Source organism: Lepisosteus oculatus, chromosome 2 (genome assembly GCF_040954835.1).
Source record: "Lepisosteus oculatus isolate fLepOcu1 chromosome 2, fLepOcu1.hap2, whole genome shotgun sequence".
NCBI classification, from domain to species: Eukaryota; Metazoa; Chordata; class Actinopteri; order Semionotiformes; family Lepisosteidae; genus Lepisosteus; species Lepisosteus oculatus.
The window spans coordinates 12,269,192-12,283,977 of NC_090697.1; the positions used below are offsets into that span (position 1 = coordinate 12,269,192).

General features: G+C 42.6%; 1 protein-coding gene across 5 annotated transcripts in view; it reads left to right on the plus strand.

The window, feature by feature from the left end:
• Positions 1-14,786, plus strand: part of mboat2b (membrane bound O-acyltransferase domain containing 2b) — a 133,802-nt gene that overhangs the window by 79,819 nt on the left and 39,197 nt on the right. For all 5 annotated transcript variants that reach the window (XM_069197246.1, XM_069197252.1, XM_069197247.1 and 2 more), the window contains 2 exons: positions 3,931-4,026; positions 11,122-11,177. In XM_069197246.1, the coding sequence (XP_069053347.1) occupies positions 3,931-4,026; positions 11,122-11,177 (152 nt within the window). The remainder of the gene's footprint in view (positions 1-3,930; positions 4,027-11,121; positions 11,178-14,786) is intronic.

Consider the following 14,786-nt stretch of genomic DNA (forward strand, 5'->3'; position numbering starts at 1 on the left):
CTCTTAGGACGGTGCAGGTCATTCTGAGCAGTTTGCAATGAACGGTTTTACAGTGCCTTGCGAACATCTTCCCTCTTCTCCAATCATTTCCCATTTTGTTTAATAACAACTGATTGTATACGTGTGCATTTAAGATATAAGAAAAAACGAACTTGAATGCTCAAGCTAAACATGTAATGTGAGCAAAAACTCCAAAGAAAGACTTAAATAGGTACGCTTGTTCATAATAAGGTATGCGTATTCCGTAGAAAATGCTCTTGAGTCAATATTTGCTGGTTGCTCCTTTAGTAGCAATTACAACTGTAAGTCCTTCTAAATAAGTATCTACCAATATTGTGCACCAGGATGGCATGGTTTTTGATAATTTTTCTTTGCAAATCCACTCAAGCGCTTGGTTGGGGATTGTTGATGAACTGCCACAGGTGGCCTTATCACGTTCATTTATCGGATTCTATAAGAGATCACTTTATCAGCCATTCTTGTATTAGGAATTTGTCTTTTCTCATACCCCAGCTTACTCTCCATGAGACACGCAGATGGGGAGAGAGAAGCTTGGGGTCAGAGCGCAGGGTCAGCCATTTATACGGCACCCCTGGAGCAGTTGGGGTTAAGGGCCTTGCTCAGGGGCCCAACAGAGTAGGATTCCTCTGCCGGCTGCAGGATTTGAACCAGCAACCTTCCAGCCATAGGCGCAGATCCTTCGCCACAGAGCCAGCGCTCCGCCCTAAAACTTCACCTTTCAGCAAGACATTCCTCTTTAAAGACAGGACTTTGACTGGGCCACTCAAGGACAGTCACTTCCTTCTTGTGAAGCCACTCCAGTGTCGCTTTACCCTTGTGCTGTGGATCACCGTCTTGCTGAAAGGTGAGATTTTGTTTTCCTTTAGGATTTGCCGGTGCTTTTGCTCCATCAATTTTCCCATCAGTCTTTATAAGCGTATATACATCATATATGCATCATTGTGCCGCCCCATCACAATGCGCTGAGCTCTCTAGCTCCTACCAAGGCGCCCTTGGAATTACAGCTGCGTTCCTAACCAGTTTCCTCCTTGCCTTCTGCTCAGTTTGGAGGGATAGCCTGACTCGGGCAGTATCTGGGAGCCATTCTTTCAGATTATAACCGATGTTAATTGTTACCTCAGAGTGTCCCGACTGCAAGCTTTAGAGCACTAAGTTGTGAAATCTCAGCAAGTGCCTAAATAGTTTTGCAAGGTCCTGCATAAAAAAAAGAATTTAGGCTGGTGTGTCATAGATGATCCAAGACCCATTTTATATTTGTATATTGTCTTTACCTTTTCCCACCAGGATTAGTTGTTAGGATTCCTTAGCAAGGCTACAGTGCTGTAAAGCTCTTCACACCCAGTGTCCTGGTGGATCAGGATTTAGCAAGTGAAGCTGTGGGGCACCAGAAGGAGTCTTTCCCTGTATTTCCTGCGTGTGGGGAATCGCACTCGGACCTTGATGAACCCAATTCACAGGGCATCTCCGGTGGCCAGAACATCAAATTAAATGGCATTTATAGTTTGGGTAGGGCAATGGCCACGTCTGCATACAGTAGGAACTTATTGTCTGTGCATGTGAGGAGGCTTTTTGCATAATCTAGGCCACTAGGAGTGTAGTTGCTGTTGATCTGAGGATCACTGACTGACCGACACAATGGCAGTTAGTTTCTTACAGTCTCCTATAAGACTCCTTTGCGTCTTATAAAATCCTAAGAACGTACTGTAAGTCATTTTACAAATGAGAGGAGACCGTTTGGTGTGTGTAGCTGGTGGGTAAAGAGGTGCTCTCTGTTCTCAGTTTTAAGTGCAGTTCAATTGCCCTCAGCTAATTGGTGGCTTTTAGTTTGTTTTTCAGTGCTGTTTGACTGGAAAACGGGTATCGAGACAGAATCCACAAAGTGCGTTTAGTTGATCTGCAACAGTGGTTTGCTTCGTCAGCCGTTTTTAGTCATTTTTTATTTGCAGTTCTTGGTGACGTTTAATTCGTTCCCCTCGTAAAAGTCTTCAGTGCGAACATTCTTATTTTCATTAAAAATATTCACTTAAAAAAGCGCCTCATTTGTAGTTCCACAAAACGGGACGTTGTTGGAGGAGTGGTGAATGCTTTTGGAAGGCCGTGTATGTCTACATTTCATTTTATATGTCTATGCTGGTTTGCAGCCCTGATTAGAAAAATCCACAGAATGTCATTACGTCTTGCATATTGATCATAAATGTCCAGATGCACTTACATAGTTTAATGTACTGTATGTCATTAAAAAACCCTGATGGCGAAAGGAAGAAATTATTTCATCCATTAGTCCAGGGCAAATCCTTAAAATATTGCCTTCTCAATATCGCAAAAGATGAATGCACATCCTGTATGTTGGGGCACCATGCAGACTAGAATACAGTACGTAGCTGTTTCTCAAACCGTCGATCAGCAATACTGTAAATCTAGAGGAACACTGAACAAGCCCTAACGCTCTTGTGCCAGCACTCGCTGTCTCTTTATGAAAGAAAAGCTGTTGTTCTTAAAAAAAAAACCCCGTACACATACAATCAGTCCAACACACTCCAGTCTTTACCCTGTCGCTGCCTGGTGCCGAAGGTTATCAAATCGAGCTGTGGGAAGTCGCGGCACAGTTGGAGACGCATCATTTCACTCATGATGGCTCCTGTGGTGAAACCGTAAGAGAAGGTTGCTTTGTGTAACGGAAGAGTAACGACAGCAGTGCCGCATGTTAAACAGAACAGTGCGGCTTGGAGATTTTCGGTTATTATTTTCGTGAGGGAATAGTTTAAAAATGTTTTAACAGCATCGTAAAGGTCCTCTGGAGCAGTGTGGAACAGCTATTCCCAACGTAGTGGACATGGGGCAGCAGTAATTCTTTTGTCACATCTCTCTGACCGCTGTTTTTTCTACAGAGGCACATTTAATATATCCTATCTCATGTTCCACGATGAACAGAAATGGCCTAAAAACTCTTATAAGGCTCATTTTTTTAAATTCTTGAATTAAAGGTTCGTTTCTTGTACTCTATTCCTACAGTACCTAATCTGAAATTGCTGTTTTTACAAGCGATGGCCACTTTACCCACACAGTGAGAATGTGAAAGGACAAACTGATTCCTCTGAGCAGCGCGCCCCTGAAACCATTCAGCAGCGTTTCTGCAGTGACATACAGTACAGTACAGGTGGTGATTGCAGGAGAGGCACGTCCCTCACTAATGTCATTGCAAGCTTGCTGACCCCTCGGAAATCGTTGCGCTGGCTGTTTCACGACCTCACCACACCCAGCCTCAAGCTGCACTGAGTGACGTTTTTGCCACCGTGACCCTCAGGCCTGTGAGATCAACCTGTGCTTAAAAGCAAGTGCCTTTAGCAGTTGAGCCCTTGTTTTCTGAGCAGTGTGACAAATAAGTTTCAGGTGTTTACACTGTGGCATGGTGCGAACGTCACGTCAACCTCAGGTGTCCTTCCGGCCTCGCTCTTGGTCTATGGGTGGCCTGTGGCCCTCAGACCACAGCTCAGCAGGCACCAATATGAGAGCTCAGAGCCTACTGGGACAATAGGTTCCCCTTCAGAAGGACCCTCCCTACATTGCCCGGAGTTTCTTACGTCCAAAATCATTTTCGTTCTCCAGTCTGCAAGCATCCATCCTAGTGCTAGGAGATCACAGCAGCTGACTGACTTCCAATGGAAACGACTAAACTAATCTGTGTAAATTCTCTGTGGACAGTCGCACTGAACCAGTGTGGTACTCTTTCTTACAAGAAGAGTATGGACAGGCAGGAGAGGTGGGACACGGGGATTCCATTTTTCCCTCTCAGGAAGTGTTGTATTTCTCTTTTTAAACTCACGCTCATGAGTGAACAACGCCTCTCTGTCTTACTTGGTGGGCCTTGTAATTTAAACATTGATTATTGTTTTTTTTCCTCTTTTCCAGGTACTGTTTTGTAGCTGCTCTGGGATACCTCAGCTTTTGTCAGATCACGCGGGTCTACGTCTTTGACTACGGCCTGTATTCTGCAGACTTTACTGGGTAAGGCCCTGTCCGCTGAGCAGGCTGCAGCAATCACTGTAGCATTTGGCTTGACATTACTGCAACTGATTACTGTGAAACAGGCTTACGTGTCCCTTCTTTGACATCCATTACTCTGGAAGTGTTAGCGTTGGATGACTTCTCACACATTCTGTTGAGTTTTGTAGGCCACATTTTATATTCATTTATTCTTCCAGGAATGGCATTTCTGAAGTCTGTAATTGTGAATGGGCTGGCTGTTCTTGCATGCAGCAGCCAAACAGTCTTACGATAAGGATACTGTACCCTAGTTTGATGAAAGGTTTAAAACATTTGCTTCACAATCAGAATGGTGCATGATTTTGTACTTTTGTACTTCGTTTTTTTTCTTCCATTCTAGCAGAGTAAAGTAATGATTTACAGTCAGTATTGACTACATCCTGCAAAATACAAATTACTGTCTGGTAGCACATTGTTGGCTGGTTCTCTTTAACTTGTGGTGTATTTCATGCGGCCACTGGTTTTTGTGTGATAAATTAATACTGAATCTTTATTTTTCAGAGACTCTGGCTTTATCCTGAGTTTTTGTAAATCATAAAAAGTTTTTTATTTTCTCAAACGCAAATTGAAATTTGCAATGGCAGTAGTAAAATACTTAGAGTTGTTGTCTACAGTAAGTTTTAGGTTATGGTGACAACAAGAGTTTTGAAGGTGTTGGCGGACCTTAACTACCAAATAGTTAGCCCCAGGTAATCCAAAACATGTTAATCCTTATTTTCTTTGTTGTATCTAATTTACTGTAAATGATAAGTATAATGATTCTGGGTCATTTTATTTGAATGATGTCAGGAATTATGTTGGAAATTTATGATGACTAAATTCACTGAAATATCTTATGTTCTTTGTTAAAAACATACCAGTGATATGCCAGTATGGTGATTTAACAATGATGTCAGTGGTAATTGTATACCATTCATATATTTTCCAAGGCAAAAGCGGAATAAATCTCACCAGTGGTTCTTGATTTGTTTTGATGGCTATGAATTACTAGGCCAGACGTGTTGCCCTGCTGTAGATGAAGATTTCTAAACAGTGATTAATCATGTCTATTACGATTTCTCTGGGTTGTTAATTGATTGAGAACGTATTATATATACATTTTCTTAAGGCTCTCAGATCATTTGTCTTTTGGGGCCGTGTTTTAAAACTGCTCCTTTGTCTAAATGACTGTGTTTTGCTTTGTGGCTGCTTTGTCACCGATCCTCAGGTTGCAGGGCTGTGTCTGCAGGCGTTTGATAAGGCTTCTCCTTTCCTCATGCCGAAAAAGACTCCACTCAGTGCCGATTGGGTCCTGTAGGTTTGAGGTTTCTGGTTCAAAGTGGGGTTATGCTAGCTGGCTGTGACTAAAGAATTAAGTGTGTAGTGGAGTCTGCGGAGTGATGTTTTGTATGTAATGAGTCACCCATGTCTCTCATATTAGTGTTTTTTAGTGTCTCTCTTATTGAGTGTTTTCAATGCGGGTTCTGTTCACAAGTAGTGGAACTGACACGGACAGAGGTGTAAAATAAAGCCAAATAGGTCTGCAGTACATATTTCCTCTGAAGACGTCTCCTTGATGTCGTGGGACATTTGAGAGGCTGGGTCGGATAACGGAAGCAAAGGTTTGGTTGAATGATCCGAGAGAGCTGTTTGTCGGTTACTGTTTTTAGTTATTTTGTCGCAACAACATTTGTTTTCTGCGACATGAAGGCCTTCAGCTCTGCAAAAGTGCGCATTTCTGTCCCCGTCACGTGGATCTCAAGAAATGTCAAGTAATTTGTATTTAAATTCCTTATTTAAGGACAAACAATCAGAGAATCAGACAGGGCGGAGTGGTGGCACTGTGGCTAAGGATCTGCACCTGTGGCTAGAAGGTTGCTGGTTAAAATCCCGTGGCCAGCAAAGGAATCCTCCTCCGTTGGGCCCCTGAGCAAGGCCGTTTACCCCAACTGCTCCAGGGGCGCTGTACAATGTCTGACCCTGCACTCTGACCCCAAGCTTCTCTCCCTGTCTGTGTGCCTCATGGAGAGCAAGCTGGGGTATGTGAAAAGATGGATTCTTAATGCAAGAAATTGTATATGGCTGATAAAGTGATCTTATCTTATCTTAAAAAATCACCTCGGAATATGTGCTTGTTTACAGTGTCAACCTGCAGAGCGCTCCTTTATACAGTAGGAAGTTTTTTGGAGCAATTTTGAATGATGTACCTTGCTCAGGGGTGAAAGAGCTGTGTCCCACATAAAGATTTGAGTGCATGGCCTTCCAGTTCAGTCCGGAGTCCAGATCCTTCTTCCATATTTAAGAAAGGGTCTTGCTAATCCATCATATTCGGCGCATGTCATAGTGTTGGATGAGAGGTCTAATGTAAAAAAGTCTAATGTATCATCAGACTAGCTGTAAGATTCAAAAACAGAATGTCCCAGGAATTGAATTTTTATATGGGGACAAATATGATACATAGATTCTTGTATTGAAACTATCAAACATGTGTTGTGAATCTAGTTATTACGAAATGCTGCATGGTCATGGACTGGAAGCCCCAGATCACATAAAAGAAAAAGTGAAGCAATGAACTACATTTTGTCTCGTTTTTAATTGGATCTCAGAGAATGCAGGTGCCCCCGGAGAAAAGACACGGGTAATGAAAAGGTTTTGGTGAAACAGAACAGCCCAATGAAAAGAAAAAAATACACTGTGGTTTCAATAACCTTCTGCCACTTTAAATTTGAGTGGTATTCACGAAAGCCGAGAAAAACAAACCTTAGTGGTCTCGGAGGGGAGTTTACTCTCTGAAACACCGATGCCAAACTAAAGTGAGAGAGATAGTTCAGGTGGGTAGCTGCGTCAGCATGCGTAGGCTGCAAAGGAACAAGTAATAGGTTTATTCCATGCTGAAAAAAAGAAGAAAGAGAACACAACGTTTCGGCCGTGGACCCTTCTTCAGGTGTGCAAAAAGTGAGTGAGTGAAAAGTGAGAGAGATGTCTGGGTTTCCTTTGTGCGGCATCATGCACAGTTCGTACTAGTTTAGTGCACAGTATGTATGGATGGATGGAATGATGTGCAGTAGAATAACTAATAGCCCACAATCAAACTCAAGGCCCTAAAACCGTGAGACTGCAGCACTAACTACCACAGTGTGTTGCCTCCCCCTTTCTCTCATTCACTGAGTGTCAAAACTTGGGTGCAACCTCATTCGTTTATAGAGTCTGGGAGTGCTTCGTAAGCCAGTGCCCTTATCAGCCGGGGCAGTACGTTCCTTTTTTAGGGAATTTAAACATCCAGACTTGAAGTGCAGTCTGCAAACAGCAGGAGACCCCCAGTCAGTGTTACCTTTCGAAAAAATCTATGAAAGCACTCCTGACCACCCCTGACCCCTGACTAACTTGACAAGCCCAAAAGTCTTCAATGGCAAGGTATAATTTTACTATTAGCCTGTATCATTTTGCTGTCTTGACCGGTCTACTTTTTTGGCCATGGTAACTTGGTGGAAGTTAGTTTCACAAACTTTTTATATTGATTTCTTATGAAGTCCATGCTGATGGTGCTGTAAGCATTTCTTTTTCAAATGGCGACCCCCTGTGAAAGCTCGGCGTGGGTGGAGAAAGGCCTGGTGCGCATTGATAATCCTGCAAAACAGACACGGACATCTGATGCCGGAGACTCTGTTGGTTGCTAGGTTACAGAATGCTACTGAAGTGTCTGCTACCCAGAAGCAGCATATTTCTCCTTTTTATCTGGATTTTTTTTTCTCATTTTGCAGTCTTTGGAATTGAGTCTGTGGTGAAATTTCACTGGAGAACTGCAATATTTGCGTTATCAGATACACGATGGCAAAATGTGGATCAGGTTTGATTTAGACATAAGGGAAGGCATGGAAAGATCCCAGTTGGTCCTAGCCAGCAGTCAGGATTGTGTACATACAATCAATAATAATTCCTTAAACTTATACTGTACAGCACTTTTCTGGACACTCCACCAAAAAGCTTTGGTGCTTTGGGGACTCCCTTCTGGAAGATGCGAACTAGTTCATAGAGGGGGATTATTAAGAGGCCATGATTGGTAAGGGCCAATGGGAAATTTGACCAGGATCACCGGGGTAACACCCCTACTCTTTTTAAGAAATCCTCTGGGATTTTTAATGACCACAGAGAGTCAGGACCTTTGTTTTACATCTCATCCAAAGGACGGCGCCTTTTTACAGTGTAGTGTCCCTGTCACTGTACTGGGGCATTAGGACCCACACAGACCACAGGGTGAGCGCCTCCTACTGGCCCCGCTAACACCTCTTTCAGCAGCAACCTTAGTTTTTCCCAAGGAGGTCTCCCATCCAGGGACTGACCAGGCTCACTCTTGCTGAGCTTCAGTGGGCTGCCAGTTGTGAGTTGCAGGGTGATATGACTGCTGGCCATCAATGTTGCAGTAAGGTCAGCTAAAGCTCATCCTTTCAACACAAGAGTTCCTGGACTTATTTGGTTGTGTGTAGACCCGTGGAACAATAATTTTCGCATTAGCAGTTCCTCTCTGCAGTGAACGTTGGCAAGACTGTGTACTCACAATAATGGAAATGAGTAATGGGTATTGTCCATAAGCTGTCTTGTTTAGGAGGCTTGTACTAGGCACGGATTAAAAACTGATTAAAATGAAGGATGTAGATCCTGAAGAGGTAAGGCACTATTGTTAAATCACCATTCTGGCAAAATAAGACAAGCTGTCTAAGACGTTTTTACAGAGGGCTGTAAAAGATGCGTTTTCAATATGTATCCATGGGTGCCAGCTTTTCTGTGTATTTGAGCTGTGTTGGGTGCAGCCTGTAACACCCCAGTTATTTGTTTAATTAAGGACCTCTGGGTCTTGAGGCTCTTGATCTTCAGAATGTGGTCTTAAATTATCTCCAGATTGCTACTTTAAAAAAAAAAAACACATGTTTAACAGATCATAATTAAATTGTCCCAGGTCTTTCAAAAATCAACTGATATGGTCTGCTGGACTGGAGCTCTTTGGAAGCAGGGTTGGAGACAGCTGCTGTGGAGGCAGTTGTTACACCCTAGCAGTGAAATAGAGTTGCGTGTTTTCTGCTTTGCTGCTTAACAATACCTTGGCCATGGCTTTCGAGTGGCTAAATCAGTGCTGGGGCTTGTTCAGGGTGCGGGCTGAGTGATGCTGGATGACGTCTTGGCTGTATGATAAACTCACCGCGACCAGGATCCCCAAAGCTGTGGTGCTGCCAGGGATGGGTGGCATGTAGGGCTTGAGACTCTCGGGGGAGCTACCTGCTGTGCAGCAGAGAATCCTGTAACACACCAGGGAGCTTGCAGTGTTGCAAGAGAGAGCTACAGTACATCACGTGTCCAGTCAATGCTCGCACACCTGTTGCACGAGAGCACTGCATCACGCCTCCAGTCAATGCTCGCACACCTGTTGCACGAGAGCACTGCATCACGCCTCCAGTTAATGTTCGCACACCTGTTGCGCGAGAGCACTGCATCACGCCTCCAGTCAATGTTCGCACACCTGTTGCGCGAGAGCACTGCATCACGCCTCCAGTCAATGTTCGCACACCTGTTGCGCGAGAGCACTGCATCACGCCTCCAGTCAGTGCTCACGCACCTGTTGCATGAGAGAGCTGCATCACGCCTCCAGTCAATGCTCGCACACCTGTTGCACGAGAGCACTGCATCACGCCTCCAGTCAATGCTCGCACACCTGTTGCACGAGAGCACTGCATCACGCCTCCAGTCAATGCTCGCACACCTGTTGTACGAGAGCACTGCATCACGCCTCCAGTCAGTGCTCACGCACCTGTTACACGAGAGAGCTGCCTCATCCCTCCAGTCAATGCTCGCACACCTGTTGCATGAGAGAGCTGCATCACACCTCCAGTCAATGCTCACACACAGGTTGATGCTGGGGGACTCATCAAAATGAAATGCAGACATCATGTCTGACAAGTACGTATTTCAGAGCACAATGTGCAGAGACTCTGCCACCCCCTATTGCTGGTGTGAGTCTCTTGCGAAGGCTGTAGAGAAAGTTGAGTAGATTAGCAAGTGACCATACCAATTTAGAAAGGCTTGAAAAGTAGACAATTTCAAAACAATTGCTCTACCTTACCAAACCAGAGTTGGCCTTCGTATGAGAAAGGGAAATTACTTCTGTGTGTAAGAGCCTAATTAGAATGATAAGAGCACAGTATATTTTGTAATTGAATTTGTCTCTGGTTCTGAGGGGAAGCTAAAGGAGAGATCGAGTGTTTAATTACTGCTCAGCTCAAAAGTCTTCAATATTAATAGCAGGCCTCACAGAAGGTAGCATGCACTGTGCATGAAACTAAAGGTTTACCTCATTGGAATTAAAGATCGTTCTAAACATTTTGTCATGTTTAGAAAATGCAAGATCGATAGTGGCAACTCTAGGTAAACAGGGAAATTACTTTTATATCACTTTGCGTTTAATTTTAATTTAGTAGGTTCTTCATTGATAAAGCCATCTGGACAACAGCTGCCTGCTTCCTGATAATTTCAGGAAGCTCCCTCCCACTGAATGTGTTTTCTGTAGTGTAGGAGGGCACACAGTATTAATCAGTGTCCCCTTAAGAGCAAACCTTCAGCTTACTTATTATATACCTTACAGCACAAGTGCCAAGATTAATGCAACTGGCAGTCTTATTATTCTACAGTAAATGTCAGATATTACGATCTCCTTATGCAAGGTTTCAAAAGGCTGGGATGATGCATACTGTATGTGTAAATAATCTCTTGCCCCCTGAACGAAGTGCTGCTACGATGCAGATGTTCTGTGTCCTTCTGACCCAGCCTGGTTCCTGCTCACTCAAGGGGTCTGAAGTGTCCATGTATCCAAGCCAGAGGTCTTTCACCTAATTGACCATGGAGCTTGGAACATAATGTATTTGTGTTTTGTAACATGCTATTTCCAGTCTGACTCTTGCACAGGATACGGGGGGCAAGTTTTTTAACTTCCTTGTCAAGGGTCACAGCTGGAATTGCACTGATTGGCATCCTGCTTGTCTTCATGTTCCGTATTCTAGTACAGTTACAGCTGTTTTGTTTCTCTTGTAGACCAATGATGATAATTACACAGAAGATCACAAGTCTGGCGTTTGAAATTCATGATGGTAAGGTTGATTTACAACATTCAAATATTAACTTTTTTTTTTGACAGGCTGGAAGACAACTTCCCTTTTTTTTTTGAAAGGTACAAAACTCTTACCTGGCAGATTATTGTCACAGATTTTCCTTTTTCTTTACCAAGAGTCAAGTATACATAGCAGAGATACACTCATGATCCTATGCAACCATTCTAATTCAAAATTTGTAAAATTTCTAAGGTAATTAATGTGTCCTGCATTTTCAGAGCGATTCAAGCATGAAATCATATATATGAAGGAAGCAGTTTTGGTAAAGGCAGTAGCCTTCCAGAACCCTTTTATTGTCCTGACAGTATATGTTTTTTTCCATATGAACACTGTTAGTCATATGCTGTGGCCATTAGTTATGCCGCTTGTTTTCAGCTGCAATGCGCAATAGAATAATAATAATAATAATAATAATAATAATAATAATAATTGCTTACAGTTATATAGCGCTTTTCTGGACACTCAAAGCGCTTTACAGGTAATGGGGATCCCCTCCACCACCACCAATGTGCAGCCCCACCTGGATGATGCGACGGCAGCCATAGTGCGCCAGAACGCTCACCACACATCAGTTATCAGTGGGGAGGAGAGCAGAGTGATGTAGCCAATTCTTAGATGGGGATTATTAGGGGGCCATGATTGGTAAGGGCCAATGGGAAATTTGGCCAGGACACCGGGGTAACACCCTGGGATTTTTAATGACCACAGAGAGTCAGGACCTCAGTTTTACGTCTCATCCGAAGGACGGCACCTGTTTACAGTATAGTGTCCCCGTCACTATACTGGGGCATTAGGACCGACATGGACTGCAGGGTGAGCGCCCCCTGCTGGCCCCACTAACACCTCTTCCAGCAGCAACCTTAGTTTTTCCCAGGAGGTCTCCCATTAAGGTACTGACCAGGCTCACACCTGCTGAGCTTCAGTGGGTTGCCAGTTGTGAGTTGCAGGGTGATATGGCTAATATGTAGAATACTACTTCTTTGTTGGATTCTGCAGGTTGTGCTGTCAGTGAGGTGTTAAACCTTAGTATTCAGTATTACCTGTGTAAATGAACTAACCAGCGCCCCTCTTGTGTCAATGCATGACTAATCTAGAGGTTGTCTGCTTTCTGTAGCCATGTTAAATGCTTATTGTGAAACAACCACTTATCTGGTAGTTGCTGTATGTCTCTGGCAACCATTATGAAGCATAAAACCATAATAAATTCAGGATGTTTGATTTTCTCTTACAATTAATTGCAAAGAAAAGTTTTCTTTTATTTCTAATGTTAACTTATTGAGAGACAAAAGTGAGACACAAGAGACAACATTTCAGAAACAATGAAAAGTAACATAAAAATAGGTCTGCATTCCACTTCCCTCTGTCCCTCTGTCCAGGTTTACTTTTAGGAATGCTGGCCTTGCAGATCAGTGTGAAATATTTGAGTTGCAGTCCAAAGGAAGCTGTTCACTCTAACTGGCAGCTTACACAAATGAAAATTTCATTTCAGCCTTATTCTCAGGTATACTGTAAATGGTAAATTCTCAAGTAAAAAAGTATTGAAGGTAGATCAAGGCAGACAAATGCAATTCATCTTTAAAATGGATCATCTTAAAATGGAAGAGGCAACATCTTTTTGTGATCCTTCAATTTACTGTCTCTTAAAGGCACATTTGCTATGAATCGATATTAAAGTTGTTTAGCTGGGCTGTACATCAAGATATTTTTGGTGCAGTTGTCTTTTGTACAATGGGAATGGTTTGGGGTTTAATAAGTATTACGTAATTCAATTATTCAGTCATTTCAAGTCCATGTGGACTTTTCCACATACTGTACTTTACGTGCTATGGTGTTATAAGACTTCATTAGATGCACACAAAGACTGTAAAATGTCTACAACCTACAGTATATATCTTTCGAGTATGTAGCCATTTTAACAATGCCTTACATATAGACACATAGACTAGAAATGACTGAATACCTTTAATCGCATAAGCCAGGTCTATAACTCCTTTACAAACTCAGGAAATGGACTAGAGAAATGGTTTCTATTTAAAACCAAACCCTGTCCTGTAGTGGACATTATAGATATCATACCAAACGCATTTATTCATTAGAATTATTAGAAACACAATGGCTATTTTTAATTCTGTTTCTTATATACAAGTGCAATTAATAGTACAGAACAGTCTGGCTTTTCATACCTTTTACATTTTAGTTATTCAGCTCGTCCTGTGTTGTCTGGAATCAAACTAAGTGACCTATCGCCTTATTAAGATAATGAAATTTCAAGTGATCGCATGATAAAAATCTGTCTGTTTGGGTTGTGAGCGTTAGGGATTTCAGCACAGCAAAGTGTTTCAGAGAAGAGGGTTTCCTTAGAGACTCCAGCTAGAGATTATTCTTGAGAGCGATCCACTGGGGACAGATAGCTGACAAGCTGATTTTATTGTAAGTCTTTTAGCATTTTAAAAAATTAACACAAATAATGGCCTTTGTGTGGTGAAAAAACAGGCTGGTTCAAATTGTCATAAAGGTATAAAAAAAATAAGTTTTCATTCAGAACAATGTCCCATCTGAAGCTCTGCTTACTTTGTGTTTTCTTCCCATACACTGTTTGACGGTAGTGTTTTTTTCCCCCTTCCTCCACCTTTCCCTGCATCTCAACCGCTGCTTGAGTATTTCAGGGATGACTGTGGTCCAGAAGCTCTTGGCGGCTGTTGGCTGTCGCCGTGGAAACACGGAGTCTGGCATTTCAATCTCGGTGTCGGGGCCTTAACGCGTTGGTCATCTGCTGTATTCACGAAGGCCGCAGAACAGAAAAGATGGAGAGGCGCGAATGGAAAGATAACCAGTGTTTCCTTCGTGGATTCTGAAAGGCGCAACAGGATCTAGGATCCTGGGAGCCCAAGAACTGAAGAGATGAGTGTAGTGTTAGCAAATCGTGGACGTGGCCATAAATTCTGACTTCCTTTTCTGTCACAGCATTCATCTGTTTTGCCAGCAAGAGAGACAGATGTGTGTGCTGTAATAAAAGAGCTTCATCAAAATGAAGTACAGAGCACTGATGGCTTGCACACGGCCTACAGTGGTCCTTTCAATTAATTTTACTCCCTTGACATTTCACACATGAGGGATGCTTGATTTTAATGTCACTGCTGTCTCGGCTGGGGAAAAAAAAAGTTTTGCATCGCCATCTTCAATTATGGCAAGAATAAAGCAGCAATAAAAACTAAAGAGCAGCAGGTTCTGTTAATGGCTTCTAACAGTATGATAAAAGGAAAGGGACATAAGTCCATGATGACATAAGTGCTGACATCAAGGTGCTGTGGAAATTTTTCAGAAGCAATTTGTTCAATTACCTGAGCAAAAATGCTATTGTTTAAAAAAAAAAATGCAGCTTGCTGGGGTTATACTAGTGAATAGCTACTGTACTGTGAATGCATGACCAGGTCTTGCATTCAAAGATAATACTTCACTAAAAGTCAATATTCCCTGTAGTATTGTAGGACTGCAGTACAGCATTTACAAGTAATATTTAATATAGATTTTATAGGTGTATTGTATTATATACTCGGTATTTACAGTAAAAGACAATAGTTTAACACT